Raw genomic sequence first — 23,486 nt, 5'->3', positions numbered from 1 at the left:
ATCTCTACAATAAATCAAAAAATCAGCTGGGCGTGGTAGCGTGCGCCTGTAATTCCGGCTACTTGGAAGGCTGAGGCGGAAGGATCGCCGGAGCCCAGCAGGCGAGGCTGCAGTGGCCGGGAGCGGCCACTTCACTCCAGTCTGGGGGACAGAGTGAGACTCCAACTCAAAAAAAAAAAAAAGAACCCAAACTGAGACTTTTCCTCCTTAATATGAAATCTTTTAGCACCTCGTAGCTAAGTATGCAGTGAGAACTGACTGTCATACTAACCCAGTTCTTCTTCAGAGGCAGGAGCTGTTGGCTGCTTTGTATCTGTCTCTGTTTCCTCCAAGGGAGCTCCAGTAGGTCTAAGTGTTGACCTCAGGGGTGGGGAAGTTATTGGGCCTGATGAAATGACTCCTGTAATGTGGAACCAAAGTGGTCAGATTTTATAGGGACACTGCCAAGTTTCCCATTCATGTATCCAACAAAGTTTCTATAGACTTTTAACTGTGAACCTCCTTAAAGGTGCCATAAAACTCCATAAATGAGCCGATCAGATGAGTCTTGGTCCAGCCCTCAGGGACTCATGCTCCTGACCCCAGTGGGGTGGGCCACAATAAGAGGGTGAGTGACAACCAAGAGAAGTTCACTGCAGCCCATGTGAGCTTTTCAGAGTTGGCAGGGTCAGCAGGAAGATTCCTAGAACACTTACCATGTTGCTTGGCACTACAGGCCAGCCTTGGAGAGAAAAGAAGACCTGGTCCTCGACGGAGACAGATGTGGGAGCCAAGTATATCAAAGAATTATAGATACTGTGAAAGAACTAGAGAAGGTCACAGAAGGGGCAAGGAGGAGGAATGGTCATGTCTGTAGGGCAAGATGGAGGGTTGTTGGGTTGAAAGGGTAGGAATGCCTTCACAGAAGATGTGCCAATAAAGAGGATAAGTGACCCAACAGGTAGGGATGAAAGCTGTATTCTAGCCAGAGGTGGCAGCAAGAACCATGTCAGGAAAGCATGAAATGGCTTGGTGTGTTTTATTTGAAGGGGTGAGGGCAGAGAGGGTGCAGTAAGATCTGAGAGTGGAGGGGCAGGGAAGGGTAGATCAAGAGAGAACTTTCATAGCGTGGGTTTGGATGTTATTTTAAGGGACGAAGGTGGTTACGTAGGTAAGGGAAGAGGGGGTGAGATGCAGCAGAGGAAGTGGGAAGGGTTGGAAGGGCGGGACATGAGAGCGGTTGAGGCGATTCACTGGCAGGCATGGGAGGTAGCTGGAGGAGGAGGATAAAGATTCCTGGCCTGATGTCCATGGTTCTGGCCTGGTGGCCAGTATGGTATCACCCTGAGGTGCTATATTCAGCAGTGACTCATCCACCCTAAAAACACAAATCTGTAAAACTGGATCCATCTCAAGGTCCAGGCACGTCTGGGGCTTAGAGAAGAAATCTAGGTTGGATTTTATGTTCCTCCTGGGAGGAGAAGTCATTCTTGGGCAATAGCGTCAAGGGGTAACAAGCCCTTCCGAAGGAATGGAGCCCAGAATGGAATCACGAGTCAGTCAGATGGGCCTCTGGTCCAGCCCCCAGGGACCCTAGTGGGGTAGGTCACCATAAGAGGATATGCAAAAACCAAGAGGCCACAAGAGCATTTCAGAGTTGGCAGAGTCAGCAGGGAATGCAGGCATAGCATTTTCACCCTGGCAAGGAGAGTGGGCCTCACAGGCCTCAGCAGATCTGGAGACAGGGGATAAGTGGTAGATGCCACAGGCACATCATGTGAGAGCATCTCAGAGGAATCATGGACATTTTACTGGAATTCAGGATTCACTTTCTGTGGTGTTCATATCAGGCCCAATCTGTATAGCTGCCCTTGTTTATTGTGTGGCTCCTGAATGCAGCCATTTTCCTAGAGTTGGAGGTGGATGGTAGGGGTGAGGGGTGGGGAGCAGGGACCAGAGTTCACATCAGAAGTAGAATGTGTTTATGGTTCTTCTTCAGGCTAGCTGGGCTGTACCAGAGCTACATATACTCACAGAAGGGAACAAGGATTTACATGGCAGGAACCAAGGCTATTAAACTACAGTTGAAGACATGGCCTGCAGGGGTCTCCTGAGTTTCCCACAGGCACACTGGCACTGAGCTGTGACTTACCCAGTCTGACCTGTAGGCTGCTGGAGCTCAAGTCTCATCTATCTCAGGTTGCAATTAATAGGGAAACCTAGTTCCCTTGCAAGCCCGTGCCACTGAGCTTGACTCAGAAAGGCACCAGGGGCACAGATGAGAGGCTGCTTCCTCCTCCAGTCATGGGGAAGTAATTTAGAGTTCAATGTGCACATGAGACATCACAACAGATCCATCACCACATCCTCCCTTCATCCTGTGAAAAGTGGCATCCACTCCCTTTCACATAATCCTCATCAGTTTCATCTTTCACAGCTGCCTTTAACACTTTTAGCTTGATTCTATCTATACAATATATAGAAGTAGAGATTTTAGGAAGGTAGAAAAGAGGGGGAACATGCTGTGATTTGCTGGCAGATGCTGGGGGAAGAGACTGAAATAGAAATGAAGCAAAACTTCATTCTGAACTGGGTCGACTTTCATTGATTCTTAATTTCATTCATTTATTCATTAGGTAATTACTTATCAAATATCCTATATATACTAAGCACTGGATTTAGTTCTGGAAATTCAGAGAAGTTGTACCAAGGACTCTGTCATCCCAGAGCTGACAGTTTAGTTGGGTAAGACAAGTATGAAAGCAATTTGTTCTTTGCTCTAACAGAGGTTTATGTCACGGACACGTAGGGAAGCAATGCTAAGACTGCTTTGGGAAGTTAGGGAAGGTTTCTTTAAGAAAAGGGTGAAGTATGAGTATCTCAGGCCTGGGAGGGGTCATTCTACGGGGAAAACAACACATGCCCAGGTGAGAGGTAGCTTGCCTTCTAAACATATTCTTGCCTCATTGCACTGGCTAGGCCAGCTCCATCACTCTGAATACTTCAGTCCCAAAACTTTCCCTGAGCACCATAGTACTAGGGCTGGCATGAAGGCTGGTGGATAGGGGGCTTTTGGTGAGTTTATAGTATTCCATTTCAGAATACTAAATTGATGACAGGGCATCAAATTTTTATATTTCCTCTGGGGACCTGGCAATGTACAGCATCTTGTCCAAGAGAATCCCCTTGTTGAAGGGCCTGAGTTAGTTTCAGTCTAGGTTCCAAGCATGCAGACATCTAAGAAGTAAATTGGCCTAGATGCAGAAGGATGATTTCTTTCACCCCACTAGGCTAAGAGTCAGGTTGTGAAGTCTCAAAGCTGTAATTTACAGTATCTTGTCTTTGGGCCAACACAAGTGTGTGTCACACACACACACACACACACACACACACACACACACACACACACCAGTGCCTTGTTCATCGCCTGGGCTAGCACACCCAGAAGAGCTTGTGGCTGACTAGTAAAATTGAAGTCATGGAGGGAGAAGGAAGGTACGTGACTAACATACCTGCACTTCCTGGCTTTCCAGTGACATTATTTGGTGGTAAAGGTTTTCTTCGTGAGGGTGTAGGTCTGGGTGGCAAGGGTGGACGGCGAGTGCCTGTGGATAAAAGATATTGTTACAGATAAAGTCATCATAAGGATCCACTCGCAAAACATAATAGATATTTTTGTTTAATCAAAAGTATCTGACAACAGTTGGATGACAGAGAATAGATTCAACAGAAAAGTGCATATAAGTAATATATACTGATATTCCTGTAAATTAATGTTGGCAACATAACCGGGAAGAACAAGGCACATCAGTATATGAAAACACACATCCTCTAAGTATAGGTGAAAATACAGCTGGAATATCCACAGGTTCCTCATCAGTGGATTCAAACAATAGCAGATGGAAGACACAGCAAGTCCCCTACATACAAGTGAGTTCTGTTCTGAGAGCGCATTTGCAAGTCCAATTTGTTTGTAAGTTCAACAAAGTTAGCCTAGATCCCCAACTAACACACTTGGCCATATAGCACTGTACTGTAATAGGTTTATAATATTTTCACACAAATAATACATTAAAACAAACACAAAAAACAAAACATTTTTACTCTTATCTTGAAAAGTACAGCAGTACCATACAGTACAACAGCTGGCATACAGGGGCTGGCATGGAGTGAACAGGCAAGAAGAGTTACTGACGGGAAGTGGGAGATGGTAGAGCGGAGTCGAAGGATGGTCGGCAACAGGCGACGGAGGACAAGCTGCAATGTCACTCATGCCTGACGCTGATGGCACGGGTCCTGGTTCCTTGCTGGAGTCAATTCTATCTACCCTCTTGGAAAAAACAATTCAGTGATGTCTGGGTGGTAGCTCTTTTTTTCTCAGCATAGGCAACACGGTGGCACTGGATTGCCTTCTGAATGGCTGCAGCAACCTCCATGTATCATTCTACCTTTGGGTCCTGTGCCTCAAAAACTAATAGTGCCTCTTCAACTAATGAAAATCCCCATGCCATTTCCTGTGTTGTGAGTCTCTTCAGTTTTTCAGTTACTTCTTCTTCCTCTTGTCTCTTCTTCATCTTTTCTCTGGGCCTCCACTTCCATCAGGTCTTCATTAGTAAGCTCACCGTGTTGCGCAGCAAGGAGTTCAGTGAGGTTGTCCTCTTGTAGATCGAGATCCAGCTTCCCACTGAGTGCCTCTAAGTTGCTGAAGACCTCTTTGGGCTCCTCATCCACTTTCTCAAATCCTCAAAAATTGTGAACAAACTGCAGGCAAAGGTTCTTCCAAACCCCATTCACAGTGATAGTGCATAACCTCACACCAAACAAAGTCAATGGTTTTTATGGCCTTCCCTAGATGTCATAGTCCTTCCAGAATTGTTCCTGATTTGTCACTGGTCTTTACTGTCTGATGAAAAGTGCAATGTAAATTATATTTCTTGAAATGTGCTATATCTCCCTGGTCCATAGGTTGGATGAACGACACAGTATTTGGTGGCAGATGCACATTACTTTGACATTGGGATAAAATTTGTCCACAAATGAAGTGTGGTTGGGAGCATGGTTGACCAGCAAATGAGGTTGAATGTGATATCCTTTTCCAAGTAGTATTTCTCTTCCTCTGGGATAAAGTGTTGGAAAAACCATTCCTGGAAAACGGCCTGTGTAACCCAGGCTTTAGGGTTACTCTTCTACACAACAAGAAGAGCTCTCTTAGCTATGTTTAAGAGAGGCTTCGGCTTCATATCACAAGAAGCATTGCCACCAAACAATAGAGTTGGCTTGCTTTTTGTTGCTTTGGCACATGGCATTAACTTTTCCTCCTTACTGATGTAACTTTGGTCTGGCATCCTCTTCTAGTACAGTCCTGTCTCATCTACATTAAAAACCTGCTCAGGTAAATATACGCCGTCATCAATGATTTTTCAAAGCATTTCAGGAAATTCCTGGGCAGCTACCCTATCTGCACTCACTGCCTTGCTACTTGCTTTTATGTTGTGAAGGTTGGCCCCAGCCTTGAACCAGTGAAAACTAGCCATGGCTGGCTTTAAAAGATGTACCCTCTGATTCTTTACCATAGTTCTTTTTCAAGTTTTCATAAAGCCTTTCAGTTTTCTCTTGAATCAGTATTAAGCTGAGCGGGATTTGACACTGATTCTGATTCTGCATCCACACTGAGAAGTGTCTCCATCTCCTCCATCACTCTTCCATGCTTCTTCAATATTATTATCGACATCATCGGCACAGCAGATTTTATATGTTCTATGACCTTGTCCTTGTTCTTAAGAATCATGCCGATGGTTGAATCATGCTGATGGTTGAACGATTCATGTTGTAAGAACAAGCAACATCTACCATCTTTTTGCCTCACTCCACTCTCTCAATTATTTTTACTTTGTTTCCATCCTTATTGCTTGGTGCTTCTTAGCAGTACCAGTTACATCACTGCTAAATTTACACTTGCTTCTGGACATCTTGGGCTTGAAATAATGATACTGTGCTACTGTACACTATACAGTACCGTACAGTAAAGTACGCAAAAGCACAACCACTTGTAGAAGATGCACGCACATGACAGTGTATGTCAGATACACAAACTAACTTACATAATTGGACATGAGGACACACGTTTGCATCTTTGAAAGCTTGCAGTTTGAAAGTTTGTATATAAGGGACTTACCATATACAAAAAAACCCAGTAAAAATAACAATGTAGCAATAAACACAAAAATACAGTATGACAACTATTTGCATAGTACTTATATTGCATTAGGTATAATAAGTGATCTGGAAAGGATTTAAAGTATACACAAGGATGTGCATAAGTTATATGCAAATACTGTACTATTTTATATCAGAGACTTGAGCATACTCAGATTTTAGTATCTGGGGAGAGTACTGAAACCAATACCCTGCAATACTGAGAGAAAACTATATACAGTTATAGCTGCCTCTTGAAAGACTGTATAGGTCTATATGGATTTAACAGTAGCATGTCTTTATTTTAGTTTTTTTATTTTTGAGTTGAGGTCTCACTCTGTCACTCAGGCTGGAGTGCAGTGGCACATTCATGGCTATTGCAGTCTCAACCTGCTGTGCTCAAGCAATCTCTTCACCTCAGCCTTCCAAGTAGCTGGAAATACAGGCATGTGCCACCACACCTGGTTAATTTTTTGATTATTGTAGAGATGAGGTCTCACCAGGTTGCCCAGGCTGGCCTCGAACCCCTGGGCTCAGGCAGTCCTCTTGCCTCTGCCTCCCAAAGTGCTGGGATTACAGGTGTGAGCCACCACACCTGGCCAATGATAGCATTTCTAAACTTCATTATTCCCAATTTCCTTTTGAGACTACAGTTTCTGCCACCATTTTAGCTTTAAATTGTTAAAGCATAAATTTCTCTTTTTGTGGTGTTTCCCTCCAACCCCAACTGTGTTATGGAATCATAATTAAATTAAACACCTTTAGAACTTCTCAAATGACTACATCAAAGTAATCCTGATAGAAGAAACAACAAACATGTGGCTGAGGCCAGCAGGGTCACTATAAGCAATTGTGGCAGTTGTGTACTGCACAAGAACCCCTGGCCGGGGAGATGAAGTGGGAGCCAAAGCTTAGCACTCACTCTGCTCCTCCCCCATGAACTCTGGTGCAAGGCTGCCAGTCCAGAGGAAGGGCATGGTTTCTAACTGGTCAGCTTAGAGGAGAGGGCAGAGAGGCACCTTTTTATAATTTGCACAAAGGTTAAGCCACATTTTTTTCTAAGCCTGTGTTATAGCTTAAAATGTATCACATTCTTTGTGTATGTTGGTTTGAAAATCTACAAGTAAAATTGCCAATCCAGGAAAGTGCCCTGCAGATTTAAGTAAAATATATCCTGGGGTACTAGGAAGAGGGAGAGGAGAAGAGTGAGGGTGAGAGGGAGAAGGGGAGAGAGAGGGAGAGGGAAGAGTAGAGGGGAAGAGGAAGAGGGAGAGGGGGACAGAGAGAAGGAGAGGGAATAAGATGCATTCTCTGCAGAGCAGGGGCAATGGTGGTTTTGTGCTGAGATGTTTTAATAGACTCTACTGTCTGAAATTTTTTTTTTAATCAATATTTTTTATTATGATGTTGTGGGGTACAGTTAAGGGTTAGGTATACAATTACGTTTCATTCAGGTACCCTGTTGACAAGAGGTGTTTCCCCATCCCCAGACAGATATTTGCTACTGTTAATCCCATCTCCCCCCCCATAGTTTCCCAGTACCATCAATCATTTTCTTATAGTATTACATTGGATGTTCAAGGTCCATTATATGAGTGAGAACATGTGATACTCGGATCTTTGTTTCTGTGAGAGGTCACTCAGTATTATAGACTCTACTTCCATCCAGGTTGCTGCGAAATTCATGATTTTGTTCTTTTTTATGGCTGCATAGTATTCCATCGTGTATATGTACCACATTTTTAAAATCCAGTCCTCTTTTGATGGGCAGCATGGTTGCTTTCAGGTTCTTGCTATTGTGAACAATGCTGTGATAAACATACGTGTGCAGGTATCTTTTTTAGAGTGATTTGAGATGTTTTAATAGAGAAGTTCTACCATCTGGTTAGCAAAAGTTCAAAACTCTACGGAGAGGGAGAGAGGGCGATGGGAAGGAAAAGGAAGGAGAGGAAGGGAGAGGGAGGGAGAGAAGGAGGGAATGGGAGGAGAAGGAGTGAGAAGAAGGGAGAGGGAGGAAAAGGAGCACTGTGTGTGTGTGTGTGTGTGTGTGTGTGTGTGTGTGTATGTGTGTGTGCAGGCACACATGAACATGTACACACACACGTATGTGTTTAGGGGAGTAGGTGGTAGTTAAGACATGCGTATGCCAGAGTAAGTCTCACAGTATCCTTTTAAAAAGCAAAGAGTCCTTATCCAGTACAAAGACATTCTGAGTCACCAGTTGCATGCTTTTGGCCTATGATAGAAAGCATACTCTTCAATCAGGGACACAAATAATTTCAGGCAAAAGGACATTGTAATATATCACGCTAGAGCAAAACTTAAGCACGATAAAAACTAGAACCCACGGCGATTCTTCAGCATTTGTCCATCATGGCCTCTTAGAGCATTACAGAAAGCAATTATTAAATTGGCACCCACTGGAGGTTCTTGTGAATATTTAATCTGTGCACAGAGCACTTTTTATGCCTCTAAAGACAGTATTTCAAATGTTGTGCTTGGAATATCCATGCACTATTTGTATGGTTCTGACACGTTGGGAGCTGTGTGGATGTTGCTATTTTTACCACAGTTATCATCCAAGTTTCAGAGCTGAGCTGCCGTCTTAGTCCTTACCTGGCTTTTTAGTGAGGTGGCTGGAGTCCACTGACACGTTTCTCCCAACACTTATTGGCTTGGGTGGTTTCTTGACCCCTATTAACAGAGATAATGAAAGGGAATAAATATATTGCAAACGTGCCAAACGTTCTTCATGGAAACGAAGTAGAGTTCTCAGGAATAATACGCATTCTTTGCAGAGCAGGGGCATTGGTGTTTTTGTGCTGAGACATCTTAATAGACTCTACTGGTTAGAGAAGTTCTACTATCTGGTTAGAAAAAGTTCAAAACTCTACCTTCACTGGTTGTGATATTTCCTCTGTAGAATTAACATTTGATAGTGAATGGTAGGTTTGTCCCAATTTTTCACAACACCCATCCTGTATTGCCTTTCTGGGTGATATGACCTCATCAAGTGGAATTTCATCAATGGTGATCAGTCACCTTGGACTAATATTCACTGGCGTATCTTTTGGCTTAAAAAAATTTCCCCCAACCCTTCCATGCCCCCCCCCAACCCCTAGAATTTCAATGTGTGGGGGTTAATACTTAATGAATTGACTTTAAATCTTCCTGGGAAGTATCAGGCTATGTAGGCCACAAATAATCTTTTGGGATTTGTAAATTAGCCCCGGGCTTGCCTAGAGCTCTAAATTATTGTTTGGGAGAAACTGATCTGAAAATTACTTTGTGTGATATTTTGTGTCCCATGTCCCCCAAACAATCTGGTGGTTATTTCTCAGCCATTCACCTAAATTCCCAGGCTTTAATTGTGAGTAGCTATTCTAGGGCAAGAGAAACCAATTAGGTTTTGTTCTATTTTTTAAATTATTATTCTTTTATATTATAAAATAATCTTTCCTGATGTGACTAACCGTCTTTAGTAAAAAAAAAAAAAGAAAAAGAATAGAAATAGACATTTTTAGAATTTGAATAGTAAAAATCACTTTAAACATAATGACTTGTCCTAAAAAGAATCCTAAAAATAAGAATGAAATGTTTCATGAATATACTAGTGAATACATTAAAAATGACAACCACAATAACAACAATAGTGACAACAACCATGTTTTGTGGGTTCCCTGTGTTCCGGGACCTGTGTAGGGACATGACATACTCAATCTCATTTAATATATGGGCAGATATATTAATTAAATATACAACAAAAGCTTCCCTTACCAAAAATTAGATACATTTTCACATTAATTTATGAAACTTAGGGAGATGAACTTAATATTGCCATCCCACACCCTATGCTACTTGAGTAAGAGATGATATAAAAAACCACAGAGAATGTTTATATGGATTAAAGAATTAAAAGTTGCTTATTTGTGGTAGGGAAAAAATGTTTCTGGGGGCAATGACTATTTTGTGGCTAATCCCCCAGGCATGGCACAAATGGCTCATTAGTCTTCTTCCTGTGTCACACTATCAGTGGTAATGGGGCCAGGGAAATGGCTCATTTTGAGGTTACTCTGTAAATGCATTAGGGAATGGAAAATACTTCCACTTGTGCCTCTGGGATAATTTGGCTTGGTGAGGTCTGACATACTTGAAGTATCTCAAGGTTTAAAAAAAAGCATTTATATTCTCTCAAAAGCTAGTAGGCTATGTATCTTGAGTAGATCCTTCCTCAACCCTTCTCTAAATCTTTCTGCCCCTGAAAAACAAAGTATATCTGTTACCTGATTTGATTCTTACAACCCTTCTGTGTGGGAGATAGTATACATGTACCTCAGATGAAGAAACCCCAGGTAAGGGGAGATTAAATAACTGACCCAAGGTCTCACAGTTAGAAAGTGTTGGGATTCAGGCCTACATAAGCCCAGAACCAAAGCCTATCTCTTAAGCACTAAGTGACAGAGCATGGAGTACTTATTGTCTTCCTCTGACCTGATCATTTTCTTCCTTCTTTTTCTCACAGAGTGGAGTAATAATAACTATCTATTCATATAGGTATGAAATACACATATACCAGATAATATACCTTGTTATGATATTATAAGAAATAAAGCACTAGACTCAAGAGATTGCTGAGTCTTATGAAATCACTACAAGATTTTTATAGATGCCTCAGTCATCAAAAGTGTATAGTTTTGAGACCTCAGAAACTTTTTTGTTAGTCTTCCAAGGTCAAAGCCTTAGGTGGCCTAAGACCATAAAGAATCTATAGTCCTAGAACCCTAGAATCTGTCTCTTGGGTGGGTTGTGCTGCCACCAGGGTGTGAGGACTAAATCGTCATGGTTGGCAAGTATGTGTCATCCAGCCACACGGCTAATATGCAGGACTCAAAAAAAGTCCAATGCTGACAGCAGTTTCTGACCAGGCATAGGCGGATCCACCAAGCCACAGGGGTGAATGTCCTAAGGTGCTGGTGAGTTAGAAATCTAGAAGCCCTGAGCAGAATGCAAAATTCTGTGGGCCTACTTTATATATAAGACCAAAGATACAAATCCCCTAAACCTCTTTTCTAACCAATGAAGGAAGTAGACACTTTCTGTCACTTACTGTTATAATCCTTAGATATAAGTACCCAAAGCAATAGAGCATCAGCTACTAAACTGGACTTTCTCCAGCCTTTGGAAATGGGTAGAAGCCAGTGGTGTCTGAAAGCACTGGGAAGCGCCCTGCAAAAGGCAACTATGGGGCTCAGTGGGAAGAGCTGGGGACAGGAGACCGAACTCTAGAACTGGCCTTGCCTCTCCTACAGCTAGCTTCAGTTCAGGCATGTCACCCGGCCCAGAACCAGAGAGACCAGTGAACATCTGTCACCCTGAGTCAGAGGAGAGCAAATGAAGGTCAAAGGTAGCAGAGAGGCAATGGGAAGAGAAAGAAGGAAACCAGTAAGAGAGATACTGTAGAGAATGAATCCTCAGGAATTGGCACCAGTCAGACAGTCTGGCCCAGGCTGTGACCTGAATTCTTTTTCCCTCAGGCAGGATTGATCAACACATCATCTAAAGGGCAGAGTCAGCTCTGTAAGCACTAAGACTTGAGCCTCAGAATGAGGTTCATATGAGAGTTCTCCAAAAATCTCTAGATTTACACAATTCATCTCATAGCAATTTATCATCTCAAATGAAGTAACAATTTGGATATTTTTAACCATGGTAACAAAATCTTTGCAAACAGAGTAAACTGGAAACCCATTTTTAAATGTATCAGTGACTCCATTCCCTGCGAACAAAAAGGGGTGATATTTATGGATGATTGGCCTCTGCACCTCTGTCCCCAAGTCTTAGCACCTGGCTAAAAAGTCAGGGGCAAGGGGCCAGCAGACTGGAAGATTTAGTCACAGCCCAGAAAAACACATTCCTCTGCCTGAAGTCTGGGTTCTTGTTGTGAAGTACACTCACATGGGGCAGTAAACTGTGGTTTCCTCATTAGGACAGAGAAAGGAATCTGGGGTCCAGGTATTTAACAATATCTGCCAAACCACATGTGCCAAGGTGGTTTCAGAATTACATGTTGCCTGGCACATAATGAGCTCAATAAATTCGGTTAAATGAAAGAATAGCTGTACAGCTTTCTTCTTCAGGGAGAAAGTCAGAGAGATTGTCCAGCACAGGAATAGGCAAACTTTTTCTGTTAAACAGTAAATATTTTCAATGTTGTGGGTCATATTGTTTCTGTCACAACTATTCAACTCTGCCATTGTGCTGTGAGAGCAACCTGTGTTATAATAAAACTTTATTGACAAAAAGAGGCCGTGAGTCAAATCTGGCCTGTGGGGCTATAGTTTGCCTAATCCCTGGACTAGAGCATGCATGGCTTGAAGCATCCCTGTAGGCAGGTCTCAAGGAGATCCTAATATGTATGACATACCAGCTAAGCTGAGACACATCTCTCTAGAAATCTTGAAATAGCAGAATGCTAGAAAAATGACCCACCTAAAATCTTAACCCCTGCAGGTTACTTTCTAACCCTGAGGTGGAGTAATACCTCTATCTGTACATTATAGGTATGAAATATACATACACCAGATAATATACCTTGTAATGATGTTATAAGAAATAAAACACTAGACTCAAGAGATTGCTGAGGTGTATGGAATCACTTCAAATCATCAAAGGTCTATAGTTTTGAGGCCTCAGAAACTTTTTTGTTAGTCTTCCAAGGTCAAAACCTTAGGTGGCCTAAGACCATAAAGAATATGTCCTATAGATCCTAAACATTTTCTTTACCAACTAATGTTTTTAAATGTGAACTATTTGAGCTGAAAACTTCAGCAAGAAAAATTATAGGAGAATGTATGTGATAAAAAGATACATACTCAGGGTAAGATGTCAAAGTTGAATATGAAATCAATTCACATGAAAATGGTCTCTTGTTAAAACTCAATAGAGGCTAGAAGTGAATGTGGATGAGACAGTAGAATTGTTTTAAAGAAGAAAAACATATAAACGGCTACATGTCTGCAAACGAGTCAGAGCAAAACTATGCAGAATCAAAGGAAAATGGACTCAGGTAGGCCTGTGAATTGGAGGGAATAGATTTTAGAACTTTTTAAAATCATCAATTTCTTAGAAAATTATTCCCTAAGAAAATTCCTGAGAGCTGTTAAATTTCCCTTTATAATATGCAAAAAAGATAATCATGCTATCTGTAATTTCTGATTTTTATGGTGTTTGCTTCTATTCTTGCTTATTACATTGGCTAAATATTTACTGCTATATTCAACAGAAGTGAAAGAAGGATCCCTTGTGTTTTCCATCTAAGGAGAAAAGCATTTAGTCTTTTACCATATGTATAATGCAAATTGTAGTTTGTCACAGATACCCTTTTATCAGATTGAGGAAACTTCTTTCTATTTCTAATTTCCTGAGCTTTCATCATAAATGAATTAAAAATTTTGTCTAACGGTTTTTTCCCCCTCATCTATTCAGATGGTCGCCTGATTTTTTTTCTTTATTCTGTTATGTGGTGAATTACACACATTTGTTTAAATGTTGAGCCAATCTTTGTATTCCTGGGGTAAATTCCATTGGGTTGTTATTATACATTATTGTGGTAGATAATGGAGATGTAACACCCAAATTTCCATCCAAGTCTCTTTCAGCTGAGGCTTTCCTGTGAAGGAGATGACAGTTGGATGCTGTCTGCTGACCTCACTCAAATTTTTCCTTGATGAGAGAACCTCAATAGACAGACAGTAGAAAATAGAATAGGCACAGCAAATTTTGTTTGGGGATGGTGGTGAAGTAAGGAAAGGCGAAACAGCTTTGTCTACCTGTGCTCACCAACCCAATATCTAAACCAGCAATTTACTAATTAATAAAGAAGCAGTGATATAAGATATTATTCTTCCAAAGCTAAATTGGACAAAGTGTTATTACAAAGTGAATTTATACACACAAGAAAGTAATGGATATCCATTTGCAATACAAGTGGCTTTGGAAAAATGTTTATATTGTTCATAAACTAAAATACAATAATACTTGCTTTCCCCCTGAAAGATAATTAGCATGTTCCTAGTGACAATCAATATTACACTGAAAGTTAATAGCTTTCAAGTGTGATTATAGCTACTTTACTTGTTCTTTCATTTGCTTGGCTGACATCTAAATGTTTTCTTCTATTTTTACATTCGCAACTTCCAAGGAATTATTTGAACATTAAACAATTTGTACCTGCCTCTTCCCAAAAAGATCTGAAAGAAGGTGGCTCTGTTTAGCATCAGTTTGTTTGTGCCAATCTTAAATTATTCGCTATCTAATCCCACATTTGGGAAGAATAAAAGGAGCAGCTGAGCACAAACAGATATTGCAATGTTTTCTTGCTTTTCATGAGTCAGGAATTTATAGTGTTGGCCTTATCATTTGGTTTGAAGAGAAATGAATTCCTAGAATTTCAGATACTGTACTAATCAAGTAAAAGTACAGAAACACATTTAAATGATTTTTAGACTAAATATCTTAAGGTATTATTTGTATCTCTTTCTTATTATAGAATCATCATGGGATGATCAAACATATATACATTAAATACATTCTAATTTTTATGCTTTTTAACATAGACAAGTACAAGGTTTTTGCTATTAAAAATGTTTAAAGGAATGATATCCTATGCTAAGGTAGCTAATAACTACCATTTATCCACAGAGTAAATTGGGTGTTTGAACTTTAATAAGGTCAGTACCCTAGGTTTTCTAGAATGATATCTACTGCCGTAGATCTGGCTGGATTAGGGTTATGCTATTTATTTAAGATGAATGCTTTGAAAACATTAATATAACTATAACCAGGATAACCAATTGCTAATTGCTCTGATTAAATCTGCTTCTGGTTTAAATTTTATATTCCAGCTTGCTAACAGATGCAGGTTTAAAAAAAAAACAACAATACTTGTAAAATTATAAACTTGAAAACTGTAGTTACAGTTCAAGGACCAGCCTATGTATAGGAAATGTTTTGAAATTAGGGAAACATTATTTTCATTTAATAACTCATATTTAATTAGAAGCAGCAAGATTATATATGGTAATTAGTTTAGTGGACCAGATTTAGAAAAGTGAAAAATTCTTCTTTAATATTTTCAGAGGCATTTGAAGTTTTGATTTTGGAATGAGTTATAATTTTCAATTACAGTTACTAAGAACTTCCAAACCTGGTTAAAAAAAAAAAAAGAAATTGAAATGTAATTCAACAAAATCATAAAAATTGAATAATAACATTTATAGTTTTAACAGAATCAAAAGGAAATAAAGTTTGATCATTACCTGCTCCCACTCCATTCCCATTGGGCATCCCACTAGGCTTGGGTCTAGGGGGTCTTGTAGTTGTCCTATTCAGAACTACAATGAAGTAGGAAATAAATAGTTCAGACATTTTCTTATTAAAAGCTTGCAGCCAAGAAAAACAAAACTTCTCAGAGAATTGAAAGTCATTTAAGCAGGCAACAAAAAAAATGATGACTTACCAAAAAATATTGTTTAGAATATAGAAACACCATTCTGATATAAAAATCATATTCTTGAATATGGGACTAAAGACCTTCAGTTGTACTTTGAAGTGATTGCTGGGCTTCAGTACTTGACTTGAAAAAATAACTGGCAAAGGGATTTATAATTCTAAGTGGGAAATACCTTGCTTCATTTATAAGCATTAGATCCATTCCGAAATGGCATTGAAGAAAGATCAGGACTACATCTGTCTAATGAAAACCAAGACCTGAAATGTGTGTGTTTGTCAAGGTCTCAAGGCATAACTCATAAGTCAGTGACCCATTTGTTAAGGGTTTCTAGGTACAGAGATTTCATTAAGCTGCTAGTCCTTGCACAAGTTCATTGTCAAACACAGAACTTGAAGAAACCATTTACATTTCTTTGCTGCTCTGTAGAAAGCTGTAGCATTACCAAAACCTTAAGACGTAACCTGCTTTATAGGCCACTTAGAAGATGCCCATGGAAGAGCCCTGAGTGTACAGTGCTTACGTGAACAGGCTCTAAAGCCACTGGGCTCACCTTTGAATCTACTTTCTAGTTCTTCTCAGCACCTTAGCTTCCTCAGCCATACTGCACAGAACACGTGGCCAGTGGCCAGTCATTGTTAGCCATCTTTGTTGCTGCTTCATTATTTTGCAGAAATTAAAAAATTTTTTTTTTATTTTGGTGGGAGTGTAAACTAGTACAGCCTCTGTGGAAATCAGTGTGACGATTCCTAAAATTTCTAAAAATCGATCTTCCATATGACCCCACAATCTCCCTACTGGGAATATACCCAGAAGAACTCAAATCACTCTATGAAAAAGATACCTGCACACATATGTTTATCGCAGCATTGTTCATAATAGCAAGATTGTAGAATTTTTAAAAAACCATTCATACATTAAGCTCTCAACAGTTGTCATGACACAAATTCTTTGTTTACAAAAGATTTCTGTGCCTAATTACCTTTAGACGTTGGAGGACTATAGCAAAATATATGGGCTCTCCATAAATCAAAGAATATAAAAAATTATTGTTCTGGAGACATAGTTACCAAGAACGTTCATTTACAAGAGAGTTTTTTATCATTTAGAACTTGAAGACTCCTTAGAATCATAGACAAAAGGGACAGAAAACACATTTTTGGTCCAATTTGTTAACTTTTCCCTAAACAAGTTCCAGTGAGGAAGATCATAGGACCTCTGGAGAATTTAATAAGTTTAAAATATTTCCCAATATATAATTATAACTTTTTTTTTTTTGATGTTTAGTACCTGTGGAATTTTTTTTATCCCCTGAAGTAGTAACATAAAAATATTCTCCCAGAATAAAATACTTTTTATATTAAGAAGATACTACTTTTTCTTAAGAAAGAAATAACATTTGAAAGCAAGTCGTATCATGTCATAACTAATTTTATGCTATTCCATTATTTTACTTTATTTTACTTTTTGAGTCAGGATCTCGCTCTGTCATACAGGCTGAAGTGCAGTGGCAAGATCACACAGCTCATCACAACTTCAACCTCCTGGGCTCAAGCAATCCTTCTGTCTCAGCCTCCTGAGTAGCTGGGACTGCAGGTGTGTGCCACCACGCCTGGCTCATTTTTTGATTTTTTGGAAGAGACGAAGTCTCATTATATTGCCCAGCCTCGTCTTGAACTCCTGGACCCAAGCAATCCTCCGACCTCAGCCTACCAAAGTGCTGGGATTATAGGCATGAACCACTATGCCTGGCCATATGCTATTCTATTATTGCCATGAAGAATTGAATGGATGTGTGTGATCTGCATAAAAAGTACTCTTATACTGATAAGGTTTCATAGTGATCTCTGACTCTGATCATCCTTAAAAACCTTAGCCAAGTCTCATCACTTTTATGGATTCATGAGTACCTCTCCATCTCTCCACTTATCCACACAGACCAGAATTTTTGCATGTCCTACATTGCAGTCTGAGGAAAAATATCCCTTTGGTGACTTTGGATGTTTCAATCCATTTCATATCTTCCCCAACCTGCTGAACATTTAGGTCATCAGAGAAAGAGAAACGACTCACAAGGTCTGAAGTGTGGTCTGTCGGGTGATCTGGGCCTCCCAGGAGTAGTGTATAATCTGTGTGGTGCTGAAACAGAGAACATATTTCATATTTAATAAACAACACTCCAAAGTCCACTGGATGGAGATTAAGACTCTAGGAACCAACAACTTGTATACTTTGCATGGAAGTGGTTCAGGAAACTCCAATTACGCATTTACAGGCTTCATGCTAAAGGTAAACGAAACAAATGAAAATATTCATGACTGAAAATTAAAGATGCACATAGGTCATTTGTAATGTGTGATAAGGATTAGTCATCATTTAGTCCATGTTTTTCAAGAACATTCATTTCACCAGGTGGTTGCTTAACATGATAAACATATAGCCATCCGTCCATCTGTCTATCCATGTCTTTTTTTTTTTTTTTTTTTTTTTTTTTGAGTTGGAGTCTCACTCTGTCGCTTAGACTGGAGTGCAGTGGCCGCTCCCAGCCACCGCAGCCTTGACCTGCTGGGCTCCGGTGATCCTTCCACTTCAGCCTTCCAAGTAGCTGGAACTACAGGAACTGGGCACTACCACGCCCAGTTAATTTTTTGATTTATTGTGGAGACGAGGTCTCGCCAAGTTGCCCAGGCGGGTCTCAAACCCGCGGGCTCAGGCAATCCACTCACCTCAGCCTCCCAAAGCGCGGGATTACAGGCTGAGCCACCGAGCCCGGCTTATCCACGTCTTTCAATAAGGAGTCACTGTGGAACGTGATTTTGCAAAAGAAGATAAGCAATCTTAAAGGTAAGAAGAGAAATAAATATTTAGGCAGGTAAGAAGAAAGGAGTAGGAACATGTGGTCTCTATCAAGTTGTCTTTGTTCATGACTCCTAAATGAATAAATACTCAGCGCTATACATAATGCAGTAGACATCAGAGAAAACGACATCTGGTGTCCTGCCCGCCAGGAGGGAGTGAGCAAGGAGCAGGGACCTTACAAGCCCTGGGACTCACCTTGTTACTCTCTGGCCCTGTGGTCCAGGGCCTGCACAGAAAGGATTTTTAATGCAGACTTGCTGAATGAATGAAAAATTAGGTAACTACTGTATGCAGACAGCTTTGTGAGAACCTGCTGAAATACTTTTGCTTCCTAAGATTTCAAAGCATGCATTCATCCTGGAGTTCATCTGTCCCATACTATGCTTTTCTCCTTGCCCCACCCACTCACACACTGCCTCTTGCCACCAACTTCCTTGGTAATGCCTTAGCTAAGACTGGAAAAAATTTTTCTTGCAAACGATGTAAGTAGATTACATCGTTTTGATGATTTTGTTCACATCTTGAGTGGATATTTATTTATTTATTGAGTTGGAGTCTCACGTTGTCACCCAGACTGGAGTGCAGTGGCCGCTCCCGGCCACCGCAGCCTCGACCTGTTGGGCTCCGGCATTCCTTCTGCCTCAGCCTTCCAAGTAGCCGGGATTACAGGCATGCGCTACCACGCCCGGCTGATTTTTTGATTTATTGTAGAGATGAGGTTTCGCTGCCCGAGTGGATATTTATATAACCATAAACCAGCAATGCCTTGCCTCACCAAGTTAAAAAAATAATGCTTGTAAAATTGGTTATAATGTAGCTCATTTATAAGCTTCCAATGTAAAGACTGTGATGAACAGAATTTTGCCATATTGCAGGCCAACAACAGCAGACATATAGTGAAATTATAAGTTTAGCTTGGGCCTTCCCAAGTATAATAACCAGAGAGAACATAGGTACTGAGTATAAAAATTAATTCTCACAGATCCTAAAATGCCTGATGATGATTTGCAAATATTTTTCTTCAGTTTTCTTTGAGAGTGGTAGGATTCCTTGTCAATTTAACCTATTTCAGCTTTTCATGTAAATCCCTTTGAATATTAGATTGCTTTTGCTTAAAGAAAATTGCTTAAAGAAAATACAAGAATCACGGTACTTGTCTCATTCTAGAATATATATGAATTTTGAACATTGAACAGAAAAGAGATTCAGGGTAGACCACAGACTAATCAGCAAATTTCAAAGCCATGGCGTCCACATTTTTAGTTTTCCCTCAGCCTTCACTTAAATCTAAAAAGAACTTTTTATAAAAGAGCTGAAATGTAATTTAACTTTAGGTTGTGAGTTACTCATTTAGCTCATTCTTAACATGTGGCCTTGAGAAAACTGTTCTATGATATCAATTTTAAATGTTAAGTAAAACAAGTTAAGAATATAAGAAAAAATTAAACTACATTGCACTAATATGGAAAGACAATTCATATATTGATATAATACCCTGCATATACCCCAATAAACTGTGAAATTTATATCTAATAAAATGTTTTAGAAGACATTTGATAAGAATTCCATATACACTAGCAATGGCGACACAATACTGACATTCCCATTAAAGTAAGATAAAGCAAAGCAAGGAAGTAGCAGGCCTATGATCTTTTATTTTCAGCTCTGAAATTCACAAATCTCTAAAAAGCTAAAATCTTTTTCTCATTTGGCAACACAGCCTGAGCTGAATGAGAGTCTTTATCCTGCTTGTAAATATTTATACATTTTGCTGCAAAAAAACTATGCTTGATGATGAGAATCCAGTTATCTTCCAGTAAGCCAGACATCAAAGAGATTTGCAAAAATATAAAATAATAAACATAGAAAAATCAGGGTGGGATAAGTACATAGCATAACTGGTCATGTGCTGTTAACAGTTGAAGCTGGTAAGAGAGATGGGTGGAGCCTGTCATGACATGCTTCTGACTTCTGTGTGTATTGGTAAATAAGTAGGGAATACAAATCCAATAAAATAATTAAATAAACATGCAAAACATAATAAAAAGCAAAGCCAAACAAACACATAAAAAAGATTTAGAAAATGTAAGGGACCCGTCCTACACCAAGCAGAGCCTTTCTCATTCATGTTTATTTAGAATAAACATTGCCTCACAGACAACATCATACTTTACAATTATATATTTTAATCATCCTTTCTTCTTCTTATTTCAAATTTCTTCTACCAACCTTTCCCCTCAAATTAGAACTGATAACGGGTAACATAAACTTATTTGTCTTCGCATTCCTAAAAAAAGAGTTTGTTTTTTTGTCTCATTTTGACTTCCTACTGTTTAGTAGAGGTAGAGATGGGCAAAATGTGTCATTAAAAACCAATGAAGAAAGAAAGTACTGGAAATCCACAGGTGGTTACAATCCAAGTAGGATAGAAAAATATAAAAAAGCAAAGACTTCTGAGAACACAAAGATGAGAGAGAGCTTTGTGTAATTGGGCTCACTTCTCCAAAAGTAGGACATCACAGAGAGGAAGAAATAAAAGTAGGGAACTGTGGAGAATATCTCCCTGGATCTTTAAATGTTGTCATAATATTAAAATGTTATTTTTTTGTTATTAGCCTTTTTCTCAGTCCACAATATCAATGTGCTTCATCAAGTGAAGGAGATGGAAGAAAAAGGGAAACAAGGAGGGGGAGGAAGAGGAAGAGTAGGATGGGGGAAGAAGAGGAGGAAGAGAATAAAGATTCTTATTTATCAGATGTAGAAAATGAGGCAAAGGAAGGTCAAATCAGAAAAAAAATGGGCACTTTCATTCTTAGTGATCAGCATCAAGCTGACAATGATACACTCAAAGGCAATGCTCTGACTAAAGCCCTTATCTTCTTTGCAATCGACTAGTATTCATATACGTATCCAGATTGAGTGATGTCCTTTACCTATGAAATGAAAAAAAATCAAGTAATTTACTGTGATGAGAAATAACATTTTGGAAAAAAAAATTCTTTTCGAATAAAAAGCAAATAAGAAAAAAATTACTATCCAGAGGTAGGGAAATAGTATTACCCTGAGTAGTCTTTGCCAATTCAGTTGTTCGTGGAATCTTAGTTGTGAAGAGTTCTCGGGTGAATTGGTCTGTTTCTTCTGGGGAAAAACACAGTAAGATGGCTTGTCTTAAATAATATTTATTGTAGTATAGCCAAAAAAATCTCATGCTCTTTGCTTCCCCATGCAATGGTAACAGGATAAACTGCATTTCAAAATATGCCTAATCGTAATAATTCCAAGTAAATGGTACATGTTAATAACTCTTATTTGTTATGTTTGCTGTCTTACACTATTATTTTAATAACTATTATCAGGATTTCCAAAAGCTTTCAGCACAGGATCATTGTTTCATGACTCTGGTTGTGCCTACTCTTGGATATGGCTCTTGCTTGAAAGACTTCCACCTGTCCTGCTCTGTTTATCTCCATGTCTTCTCCCTACTCCATAAATTCCACAAATTATTAAGATGAGCTGGAAATACATCACATGAAAAGATGTGTATTTGCATCACGAGAACAAATATTCTTCTGTTTTCCTCATGTGAAAGTCAGAGAGTTTGTTTACTGACATACAGACACAATATTTTGCCTCCTGACCAAAAAACAGAACAAAACACAAAACACATACGTGTAGCAATATTTCCAGCCCATGTTATCTTGAAATCATCATACCACACAGTCATAGCAAATCACACTGTTCACATTGCATACTAGACCCAGGGAAATACTTGGTGTAAATAACACATGGCTACCTTCTTTTCTATCCTGCTTTATTCTCTTGATTCTGTTCACAAGAAAGGCACCTGTGATCATTGACAGGTCCTGACTTTGATAAACTGAGACACATTAAAACAATAGGGAGTGGTGGCTAAATAATTAGCATAGTCAGGAGTGGTTTGTGAAAAGTACTTTTAATTTTGCCACCATGGGTGACATTGACTTTGCAGACCTAGGCTAGACTAGATGAATATTTGCTAATTAGCATATATTTGCTCGCTCAATTTCAATTTTTTCTTCAAAAAGAATTTCACTTAAAAAAGTGATCAGTAACTTCATTTTCACTTTATACTCACAAAAGGATTGATTTATCTGAAAAGAGATGAAGGAAGGCAAATTAAACTACTGATTAAGACACAGCTATGTGGGATGCAGTGTGGACAGGACCGAGGGGCTAATCAATACAAGCTGGAAACTTTAACTTTTGCGTGCATTTTCAGTCAAGAGGCTGGAGCTTCCTGCACAGTGAACACATTTGTGGTGAACTCCTGGAAAGCATGTCCAGCTCCTTCCAACCAACCTTCTTAACTTACCCGTCCTTGTTTCTCCAGGCAACCTACATGATCACTAGATGAGTCCAGCTGTCATTCCCTGCCCTGTGCTTCTGTCCCATTGGTCTTCAACTTGAAAAGATCATTTACATCTTTGGTCAAGTCTCATTCCCACTCGAAAACCCAGTGTAAATGTCACCTACTCCGAGAAGCTTTACCTGATGCTCCCAGGTAGTTTGCTTGTTTAACATGTTACTCATTTCTCTGTCACACCCATTGTAATGTAATATAACATTGTGGGTAAATCCTAGAAGCTCTGAGAACTGAGTGTGTAGATTCTAACCCTGGCCCTGACACTAGATGTTTCACCTTTGCCAAATCTTAAAGCTCTCTATGCCTCAATTTTCTAATCTGTAAAATGGGGCAACTAATAGAACTTACCTCACAGAGTTATATGAGTTAAATCAAAAACTACATGTAGTGTATTCGGTGGCACAGAAGAAGTGATATTGTTACTAAATCCCATCTTCAGATTAGGGGTGCACTCTCTAGGGTAAGGGCTCACATTTAAAATATTCATTTTTTTTGGAATTTGCATCACTTAGCATTGTACTTAGACCCAGGAAAAGCTCAATA

The 23,486-nt window shown here is 39.6% G+C and overlaps 1 protein-coding gene across 1 annotated transcript in view; it reads right to left on the bottom strand.

Annotated features, from left to right (window-relative positions):
* The window catches only part of ABI3BP (ABI family member 3 binding protein), a 192,664-nt gene that overhangs the window by 31,802 nt on the left and 137,376 nt on the right, over positions 1-23,486 (bottom strand). Inside the window, exons 51-56 of the mRNA XM_021718108.1 lie at positions 21,602-21,679; positions 17,756-17,821; positions 15,492-15,566; positions 8,791-8,868; positions 3,492-3,584; positions 272-400 (exon numbers count right to left, since the gene is read on the bottom strand). Of these exons, the coding sequence (XP_021573783.1) occupies positions 272-400; positions 3,492-3,584; positions 8,791-8,868; positions 15,492-15,566; positions 17,756-17,821; positions 21,602-21,679 (519 nt within the window). The remainder of the gene's footprint in view (positions 1-271; positions 401-3,491; positions 3,585-8,790; positions 8,869-15,491; positions 15,567-17,755; positions 17,822-21,601; positions 21,680-23,486) is intronic.

Source organism: Carlito syrichta, unplaced genomic scaffold, assembly GCF_000164805.1.
Source record: "Carlito syrichta isolate Samal-C Ts95f unplaced genomic scaffold, Tarsius_syrichta-2.0.1 Scaffold311833, whole genome shotgun sequence".
Taxonomy (NCBI): domain Eukaryota; kingdom Metazoa; phylum Chordata; class Mammalia; order Primates; family Tarsiidae; genus Carlito; species Carlito syrichta.
Note: the sequence above shows the minus strand (reverse complement) of the source record. Positions and strands in the feature narration are given on the sequence as shown.